The 10,489-nt window shown below is 49.5% G+C and overlaps 1 protein-coding gene across 1 annotated transcript; it reads left to right on the forward strand.

Annotated features, from left to right (window-relative positions):
* The first annotated feature begins 1,192 nt into the window (after positions 1–1,192).
* On the forward strand, positions 1,193–5,616 carry LOC132395170 (uncharacterized). The gene is made up of 2 exons (XM_059971467.1): positions 1,193–2,058; positions 2,910–5,616. The coding sequence occupies exons 1-2, from the start codon at positions 1,429–1,431 to the stop codon at positions 5,397–5,399; spliced, it is 3,120 nt and encodes a 1,039-aa protein (XP_059827450.1). The 5' UTR covers positions 1,193–1,428; the 3' UTR covers positions 5,400–5,616.
* The last annotated feature ends 4,873 nt before the right edge of the window (positions 5,617–10,489 follow it).

Consider the following 10,489-nt stretch of genomic DNA (forward strand, 5'->3'; position numbering starts at 1 on the left):
ACCCAAATTTGCAGATCGCATCCATTAACGTTTAAACACGAGCAAGTCTGCAGGTGCTGGAAATCTGAAGCAAAATGCTGGAAGAACTCAGCAGGGCAGGCAGCATCAGTGGAAATGAATTATCAGTCAACCCTTTGGGCTGAGAACCTTCTTCAGGACTGAGAAGGAAGGGGGAGGATGCTAGAATAAAAAAGTTAGGGGAGGGGAAGGAGGCTAGCCGGAAGGTGATAGGTGAAGCCAGGTTAGGGAAAGGCTAAGGGCCTAAAAGGAAGGAATCTGATAGGAGTGGAGAATGGACCATAGGAGAAAATGAAGGGGGAGGGGTTTTTCTCAGGGGGAAGTAATAGGCAGTTAAGAAGAGGTACACCTTAGAGTGAGGAATCGAGGAAGGTGGGGGTAGAATTTGCTTAGTGGAAAGAGAAGTTGATATTTGTGCCATCAGCTTGGAGACCACTCAGATGGAATATAAAGTGGTGCTCCTTCAGCCTGTGCATGGCCTCATCTTGACACAAGGGGATGCTATGGACTTGACACATCGGAACGGGAATGGGATTTGGAACTAAAATGTCCGGCGACTGGGAAATCATGCTTGTGGCAGATGGTGCGCCACAATATTTGCAACTGCAGAACTTCATTTGTGACTGACACCAGGCAAAATAATAGTCTCACCCAGTTAAATCATGTCTGGAACAGCCCAGATAAGTTTCCCAATTTGCACCTTTAAAATGTGCACTAATTCCAAATCAGAGGGCAGTTTCATGAAATAAATCTTAACTGGCAGGATGAATGCTGAAACTCACTGTTTTCAGAAACTTTGACCACTGAGAAAAATATCTCTATTCCCTTTGGGTTCAAATCAAACTTAAATATCAAAGGTGAGATGGCAGTGAATGTTTGATTCCTATCAGTTCCTTAAAATGAATTTACAGACAAGAGGCAATTAGAAATCTTAACTAACAAAAAAGAAAGGTTTAGATTGGCATAGAGGATAAAAACAGAAAAAACACATCCATTTCAGAGACAGAGGAAAGGGCAATTGACCAGTGAGACTGTAGCGAGTTTGTTATTTAATTATCCGGGCTAGAGGTGAGGCACACTGTCTTAAATTTTCAGTTGTAGGTCACCAGATTTTTCAGTCCTTGGAAAGGTGGTGGTGGAGCACAGAGTTTCATGCACCACTGCCCTGTCAGTGTGGTGAACTATGTGCCTGTCGGGACACGCCCCTGCTGACTGCTCCTGTGGCTCCTCCCACAGGCCCCTGTATAAAGGAGACCTGCGGCCTGAAGATCGGCCTCAGTCTCCAGGACCTTGTATGATAGACACTCACTCCTGGTTCCTTCTTCCAGTCAATAAAAGCCGATATCTCGCCTACGTCTCAGTGTGAGTTATTGATGGTGCATCAATTTTATTGACTGGAAGTTTTAAAACATGGAACCCGTTTTGCGTCCGGACCGGTTGGATTTGGACCCTCAAGACCCTGACGCGGCTCTCGCTTTTGAACACTGGCTTGCATGCTTCCAATCGTACTTGGCGGAGCTTCGTGCGACTGAACCCGCCGTTATGCACAGAATCCTACTCTCGAGGGTCTCCTCCAAAGTTTACTCCTTTATCCGGGACCTGCCGACCTACGAAGGGGCACTGGACGCCCTCAAACGACAGTACCTGCGGCCGGTGAACACCGTCTACGCAAGACATCGCTTAGCTACCCGGCAACAGCGGCCTGGCGAATCGTGCGCTGAGTTTCTCCGAGCACTACAGACACTCGTCCGACCTTGCGACTGCAAGGCGCTCACGGCAGAACAGCATGCGGAGCTGCTGGTGCGAGACGCCTTTGTGACGGGACTGAGGTCAGTGTACATGCGCCAGTGGCTGCTGGAGAACTCGGATCTTACCTTAAGCTCGGCGATAGAGAAGGCCAACGCTCTAGAAGCTGCGCGGCATAACGCCGACGCTGTCCAGTCGCGCGATTCCCCGCCGGTTTCGTGGACGCCTCAGACCCCGCCACCGCCGGCTCCCGGGAGCGAATTCGCCAACGCCGCCGCCAGTCGCCATTCCACGAGCTCCCCGACCCAGACCACGGCTGTGGCCCGTAAGAAACTCGTGCTTTGTTATTTCTGTGGCCAAAAGAAACATCCTCGACAACGCTGTCCAGCGCGAGAAGCGACCTGCTCCAGCTGCGGAAAGCGGGGCCACTTCGCCAAGGTCTGTAAGTCTCAACCTCGAGCGGAGTGCAGCGCTGCGGGTGAAACGTGGGGGCCGCCATCTTGCATGCCGGGATGTGGGCGGCCATCTTTGTCGACGTCAGCACGCCCCGCCCCCGATCCTCGGATGCTGACCGGGTACCCCGGATGTGAGCGGCCATCTTTGTCGGCGTCAGCATGCCCCGCCCCCGACCCTCCGATGCTGACCGGGTACCCCGACGGCGATCCAACTCTGGCCACTGTGACTCTCGACCAAAGCGCCCCACACCAGCTTGCAAGATCCATGATGGACATCCAGGTGGAGGGGCATTGGACTGGATGCCTGTTTGACACGGGCAGCACTGGGAGTTTTATTCACCCGGACACAGTGCGACGCTGCGGACTTGCAACGCGGCCGGTCAGTCGGAGGTTCCATTTGGCCTCTGGGTCGCAGTCCGCAGACATCCGGGCGGGTTGTGTAGCGACTTTGGTGGTGCAAGGCACAGAATATCGGGACTTTGAACTGCTGGTCATGCCTAATCTGTGTGCACCTGTGCTATTGGGGCTGGACTTCCAGAGCCATCTCGAAAGTGTGACTATGGTATACGACGGGCCCCTCCCACCACTCACTGTCAAGAATCCTCAGTTTTGTGGGACTTCTTCACATACCCCGCTACTGACCACACACACACACATCCCATCCAGAACCAGGCCAACAGCTGCGCTACCGACACTTGCAGCCTCTCCACTCTCAAGATCCCTCCCCCACCGCTGTTCGCCAACCTGACCCCCGACTGTAAACCTGTGGCAACCAAAAGCAGGAGGTACAGCGCGGGGGACCGGGCCTTCATTCAGTCGGAGGTGCAGCGGCTGCTCAGGGAGGGGATCATTGAGCCGAGCACAAGCCCTTGGAGGGCCCAGGTGGTTGTTGTTCGGACTGGGCAGAAAAATAGAATGGTGGTGGACTATAGTCAAACCATCAATAGGTTTACGCAGCTTGACGCATACCCCCTACCCCGCATCGCGGATATGGTCAACCAGATTGCTCAGTATAAGGTGTACTCGACAATAGATCTGAAATCCGCTTATCACCAGCTCCCCATCTGCCCAGAGGACCGCCCCTACACCGCCTTCGAGGCGGGCGGCCGGCTCTATCACTTCCTGCGCGTCCCTTTCGGTGTCACGAATGGTGTCTCTGTCTTCCAGAGGGAAATGGACCGGATGGTGGACCAGTACCAACTGCAGGCCACATTTCCCTATCTGGATAACATCACCATCTGTGGTCATGACAGGCCAGATCACGACGCCAACCTCCAACGGTTTCTCCAAGTGGCCGCAGCTCTGAACCTTACTTATAACAGGGACAAGTGTGTTTTTGGTACCACCCACCTTGCTATACTTGGGTATGTCGTGGAAAACGGGGTTATTGGGCCTGATCCCGAACGTATGCGCCCCCTGTTAGAGCTCCCTCTTCCCACCACTCTCAAGGCCCTCAGACGGTGCCTGGGGTTTTTTTCCTATTACGCCCAATGGGTCCCCCATTACGCAGACAAGGCTCGCCCCCTGGTCAAGTCTACCTCGTTTCCCCTCTCTGCTGAGGCCTGCGCGGCCTTCAACTGCATTAAAGCGGACATTGCCAAAGCTACGATGCATGCAGTGGACGAGACCGCTCCCTTCCAAGTGGAGTGTGATGCCTCCGATTTCGCTCTGGCTGCTACCCTTAATCAGGAAGGCAGACCAGTAGCATTCTTTTCTCGCACCCTCCAAGGCTCTGAAATTCGGCACTCCGCGGTGGAGAAAGAAGCCCAGGCCATAGTGGAGGCTGTTAGGCACTGGAGGCACTATCTTGCTGGCAAAAGATTCACTGTGCTGACCGACCAGCGCTCGGTTGCGTTCCTGTTCAGCAACCAACAGCGGGGCAAGATCAAAAATGATAAGATTTTGCGGTGGAGGATAGAACTCTCCACCTACACCTATGATATCCTGTACCGGCCTGGCAGACTCAATGAGCCCCCTGATGCCCTATCCCGGGGAACATGTGCTAGCACACAGCTCGACCAGCTGTACGCCCTTCATGCACAACTTTGCCATCCGGGGGTCACCCGATTTTACCATTTTGTGAAAGCTCGGAACCTGCCGTACTCCCTGGAGGACATCAGGACGATGACCAGGGACTGCCAAATTTGTGCCGAGTGCAAACCGCACTTCTACTGTCCTGACACGGCACAACTTGTCAAGGCCACCCGCCCTTTTGAACGCCTGAGTGTTGACTTTAAGGGCCCCCTTCCCTCCACTGACCGCAATGTCTATTTTCTCAGTGTTATTGACGAGTTCTCAAGGTTCCCCTTTGCCATCCCCTGCCCCGACACCACTGCCACGTCCGTCATAAAAGCCCTGCGCCAGCTCTTCACTCTGTTCGGGTATCCCTGCTATATCCACAGTGATAGAGGGTCCTCCTTTATGAGTGAGGAGCTGCGCCAGTACTTGCTAGCTAGGGGCATTGCTACCAGTCGGACCACGAGTTATAATCCCCGGGGTAATGGCCAGGTAGAGCGGGAGAATGCCACAGTGTGGAAGGCCACACTTTTAGCCCTTAAGTCCAAAGGGTTGCCGGTCTCTCGATGGCAGGAGGTCCTCCCTGAGGCACTGCACTCTATCCGCTCTCTGTTATGTACGTCCACCAATGCCACCCCTCACGAACGCCTATTCTCTTTTCCCAGGAAGTCTGTCACTGGGACCACCCTACCAGTTTGGCTGACGTCCCCGGGGCCAGTGCTGCTCCGGAAACATGTGAGGAGCAATAAATACTCCCCGCTGGTGGAGAGGGTTCACCTTCTCCATGCGAACCCCCAGTATGCTTACGTGGTCTTACCTGATGGGCGGGAGGACACGGTCTCCATCCGCGACCTGGCACCCGCAGGTGCAGCAGACCTCTACCCTGAAGGCTCTCCGGTAACTGTGAACCCTGCACCAGAGGTGACACCGTACTCACCAGGCCCTACACAGACTCCTCACGACACTTGTATACCGGGCGTTTCGTACGCATTTATACCAGGCGCCTCGCACATGCATGAGGGATCACCGGCGCCTAGTGGGCAAGAACACGCGCAACCCCCGTCCCCTGTGCAATCGCCAATGTTGCCGGCACCTATGCGGTCACAGCCGGTGCTACGTAGATCGCAGCGACAGATTCGACCGCCTGATCGGCTTGACTTGTAAGAACCTTCGCTACATGAGGACTTTTTCAAACGAAGAGGGGGTGAATGTGGTGAACTATGTGCCTGTCGGGACACGCCCCTGCTGACTGCTCCTGTGGCTCCTCCCACAGGCCCCTGTATAAAGGAGACCTGCGGCCTGAAGATCGGCCTCAGTCTCCAGGACCTTGTATGATAGACACTCACTCCTGGTTCCTTCTTCCAGTCAATAAAAGCCGATATCTCGCCTACGTCTCAGTGTGAGTTATTGATGGTGCATCAGTCAGTCAGGAAGAGGACGTTTCTTCCACAGCAATAGGCCATCAATAAACCACCAGCCAACCTCCACTAAAGGTTCTCTGATCACTGTCAGATCATACAGCTTTCAAACCATCTTCAAGATGGCGGCACGACACAGTTTGCAGCGGCCTCTCCAGAGATGATATCTGTTATTCGTCAAGCGGGGTGCCGTACACAATCCTAATCTGATGAAAAATGGACGTGGGAGCACAGAGGAACATCTGGAAGTCTCCAGGAAGGCCTTCTTCGTTGCTGCTGCTGTTGTTAGGTCCTAGTCTCTGCTGGGAAGAACAGGCCCCCAGTCCTCGGGGTCGCGTTGCCGGTGGCCGGTGGCGGGGTGTCATAGTGCGCTCGGCAGAGGATGGTGCTCAGAGAGGCTGCGCCGGAGGGGAAGGTTGGAGGCTTGGAGTTTCAATGGGCTCAGAGTCCGCTGCAGTCGGGGCGCTTTCACCGTGTGCTGCATCTGCAAGGCTGAGTCTGGCAGCACCGTGGAAGTTAATAGCGGGGGTACTCCCTTCTGCCGCCTGCATGGGATGATGAGTCTATTGGGACCCTGAGGACTTGTGGAAACTGTGGTGGTTTCTTTTGAACTTATAGTCTTTTAACATTTCTAGACTATTTTTACTGTGCCCATGGTCTGTTTTTTTTTATCAATTATGGTATTGTTTGCACTGATGTAACTATGTGGTTTTATGTAGGTCTTGTAGCTTTAGTTTTTGGTTTGTTGGGTGGTAGAGTTGGTCTCCTGACTTGGTGTGTCTGGGTAGCCTTGTTTGTCTGGTGGATGTGGAGCTCCTTTCCAGGGAACGCGCTAAGATGGTAGCACGATATTAATATGCAGCAGCCTCTCTGGACTCTGGATTGGGGATGGCCAAACGTTATGTGGATTTTCTGGTGTAGTCTGTTTTGTCGTGAGCTTTTGTGATATCATCCTGGAGGAACATTGTCTCATTTTTTAACTGCTTTGCAGTTGTGGTCTTTAAATGACAATAAACCAAAATTCAATTCAATTCAATCATCATTGGCACCATTTGCCCAAGCATCTGTGCAAACCCACCTCCATCACCATAACACTCACACTGCAGTCAATATACCCAACCACTATCAGACACTTCTCGCTCCACAATCTGAATCTCCAGGCTGAAAGTTTTCACCTTTTCTCATCTGCTCTTGAACATTTCAACTGTGTAGCTCTGCCCACAAAGTCCCTGTCCTGTCAGTCAGGTTTGCAAGTGCACTGGGGAATCACTTAAAGCTTCCCTTCAGTGCAACTCTCGGATACCCATTCTTTTGTGTTTCCCACAAAAGCTAAAATCCAGGCATCAGTAAACTGGATGTTATTTCAAATCAGAATTTAGAATTCCATGTTGAAATAGAGTGAATGACAACGAGACAGATGAAACACCACACATAAAAATTTGTTTCTACTGACATTGTGACACAACTCCAGGTTGAGCAACATTCTGTTGCTGAATCAACAACTGTTGAAGTGGAAAAACAGGTTTGGAAGATGAAGCAAAGCATTTGACGTTCCATCACTGAAGGAATGTTTTAAATCATATATCTACAGGTGTGATCATAAAGTTTGTCTGCTGCAACCTGCATGCAGTTTTATTTCATATTGCTTAGGAATTTGTTCACAACTACATGTTCATAAACTTTATGAAGGTACAGAATGAAACCATTGAAATCCTAGCTAACAATAACAGTGGAGAAACTAAATGGGCCATTGATAGCTGGAGAAAAGCCTGGTTTACTCTTTAGTCTGGTGCTAAACTTTAATATCATGAGTGCTTTGGTAAAGGGCTGCCAGCTGTGTACAGAACATAATAATGGTATGAAGTACTGCTGCCTCGAAAAGGAGGGAGAACAAAGAGAAAGAGGTGGTATAAATATTAATAATACCTTTGTTCCCTTCGATCCCAAATCACCAGGAATTCCAGGAGTTCCTGCTGCCCCTGGCACTCCAGGATCTCCCTGAAAAAAAGGATCAGTGGCATCATTTGAAATAGAGTCAAGGTCCTATATATTTTCTATGATTTATCAAATTACAATCAGAACAGACAACAGCCTGAAACTTGTATATCTATCCCCATTTTAAACATTTCAGTTAACTTATCAAGAATCACTGCTTCATGAAGTTACGTTCCAGGTTGTACGAATGGGTGTTGTCAGATTTTGCCCTTAAGCAGTCTCATTTTAGTTTTAAGATACTATTTCATGTAATAGGCTCCTTCTCTGTGATTATCCTTCTAGCCTGTTAAATATTTTTTTTAAATCATGCTATGATCTTCAATGTCTATAAGGGAATACTAAACTGGTTCATGTAATTCATCTATACAGGCTTCAGGAAGTATCAGCAAGTTGGCTTCCAAGAATCATGCAGGAGTCAAGGAACATGAAAAAGTTTAACAAATACTTTGGCCTAATACCAGTGCCCCTTTAGAAGATACCCTGAATTTCCACTTGGAGCAAATGGACGCCAGAGTAGCACAGCAACACACCAATTACAGCTCAGGGCATCGCAGAGTTTGAAGTTCAATTCCAGCACCATTCTGTGAGGAGTCTCTGTTCTTCCTCTCTGTGGAATGCGTGGGTTTTCCACAGTGCTCCAGTTTCCCGCCACAGTCTAAAGACATACCGGCTAGGTTAATTGGTCATTGTAAATTGTCCTGTGATTAGGTTGGGGTTAATCAGGGTTGTGAGATTGCTGCGGGGGCTTAGCTCAAAGGGCCAGAAGGGCAGACTCCTGTATTGTTAAATAAAATAAATAAATTCACCACAATAATCATCCATTGGAGACATCGGTCAGGAGAACACCACCAGTCCTATTTGAGGCGTCAGCAGCAGAAAGGGTAAGCAGCTACAAGCTCCTGGGTGTTAGCATTTCCAAAGGATCTGTCCTGGGCCGAGCCCAATTGATGAAAGCACACCAGTATCTCTACTTCGTTAGCAGTTTGAGTAGATTTGGTATGTCATCGAAGACTTCTGCAGATTTCTGTGGATTCACAGTGCAGATCATTCTGACTGGTTGCATCAAAACTTGGTATGGCGGTTCCACTGCAAAAGGTCACAAGAGGCTGCAGAGGCTCATATACACAGAGGCAGCTCCAACACCACCCTCTCCAACGTCAAGGACATCCTCAAGAAGGTGGCATCCAAAACTAATGAGCCTCAACATCTGGGACATGCATTCTTCTGGCTACTGTCATTGGGAGGGTGGGAACCAATACGAGCCTGAAGACCCTCACTCAGTGATTCAGTAACAGCTTCTTACCTTGTACCATCAGATTTGTCAATGGTCAATGACTACGTACAACACAGAACAATACAGCACAGGAACAGGCCATTCAGCCCACGATGTTGTACTGAACCAGCTAAAAAGCAAATCAAAAACACACAAACACTAATCCCACCTACCTACAGCATGTCCATATCCCACCATCTCCTTACATCCACGTGCCTATCCAAACATCTCAAAAGCCTCCAATGTATTTGCCTCTAACACCATACCAGGCAGTAAATTCCTGGCATCCACCACTCTGAGTAAAAAACTTACCCCTCACACCTTCAATGCATGCGCTCTGGTATTACCCTAGGAAAAAGATACTCCCTGTCTACTCTATCTATGGCTCTCATAACCTTATTAACCTCTATCAGATCTCCCCTCAGCCTCCGCCACTCCTCAGAAAATAACCCAGGTTTATCAGCTTCTCGTTAGCACATGCCCTCTAAACCAGGCACCATCCTGGTAAACCTCTTCTACATCCTCTCTAAAGCCTCAACATCCTTCCTATGGGGGAGGGGGGTGCGACCAGAACTATATGCAGTTCTCCAGATGTGGCCTCACCAGAGTTCTATAAAGCTGCAACATAACCTCTTGACTTTTGAACTCAGTGTCTTGACTGATAAAAGCAAGCTTTCTATAAGCCTTTTTAACCACGCTAGTGACCTGAGTAGCCACTTTCAAGGACCAATGAACTTGTGACCCCAAAATCTCTCTGCTAAGCAACACTGTTAAAGGTCTTGCCCTTAACAGTGTATTGTCTCCTTGCATTTGCCCCACCAAGGTGCAACACCTCACATTTGTCTGGGTTAAACTCCATTTCTCTGCCCATGTCTGCAATTGATCTATATCGTTCTGTATTCTTGCCAATCTTCTACACTATCCACAACTCCACCAATCTTGTCATCATTTGCAAATTTACAAATCCATCCATCTACGTTTTCATCCAGGTCTGTTATATAGATCACAAACAGCAGAAGTCCCAGCACAGGTCCCTGAAGAACACCATTAATTTCAGACCTCCAGGTCAAATATGTTCCTTCAACCACTATCCACTGTCTTCTATGTGCAAACCAGTATTGAATTCACCGAGTCTTAATCGTCTGGATTAGCCTTCCATGAGGGAATTTGTGAAACACCTTACTAAAATCCATATAGACAACATCCATTGACTTGCCTACATCACTCTCTCTCACCTTGTCAAAAACTCAATCAGGCTGGTAAAGCATGTCCTGCCATACACGAAACCAGGCTGGCTCTCCTTAATTAGGCTATGGGTCTCCAAAACCTCATATTTATCTTATACCTAGGATTTTCTCCAGCAAATTTCCCTACAACTGATGTGAGACTCACCAGTCTATAGTTCTCAGGATTTTCCCTTCCCTTCTTAAATACAGGTACAAAATTATGCACTTGCCAGTCCTCTGGGACCTTGCCGATGGCTAGAGAGGACACAAAGATACTGGTCAAGGGCCCAGAAATCTCCTTCATTAACTTGAGCTGAATCCCATCAGTCCCTGGGGACTTAT

Source organism: Hypanus sabinus, chromosome 6, assembly GCF_030144855.1.
Source record: "Hypanus sabinus isolate sHypSab1 chromosome 6, sHypSab1.hap1, whole genome shotgun sequence".
NCBI classification, from domain to species: Eukaryota; Metazoa; Chordata; class Chondrichthyes; order Myliobatiformes; family Dasyatidae; genus Hypanus; species Hypanus sabinus.

What these genes read in the sequence shown, in the direction of transcription:
- LOC132395170 (XM_059971467.1), top strand. Translation starts at nt 1,429, where the DNA reads ATGGAACCCGTTTTGCGTCCGGACCGGTTGGATTTGGACCCTCAAGAC. An exon ending in CCGCCAGTCGCCATTCCACG is followed by an intron (nt 2,059 to 2,909) that starts AGCTCCCCGACC and finishes AGCTGCGCTACC; the next exon opens with GACACTTGCAGCCTCTCCAC.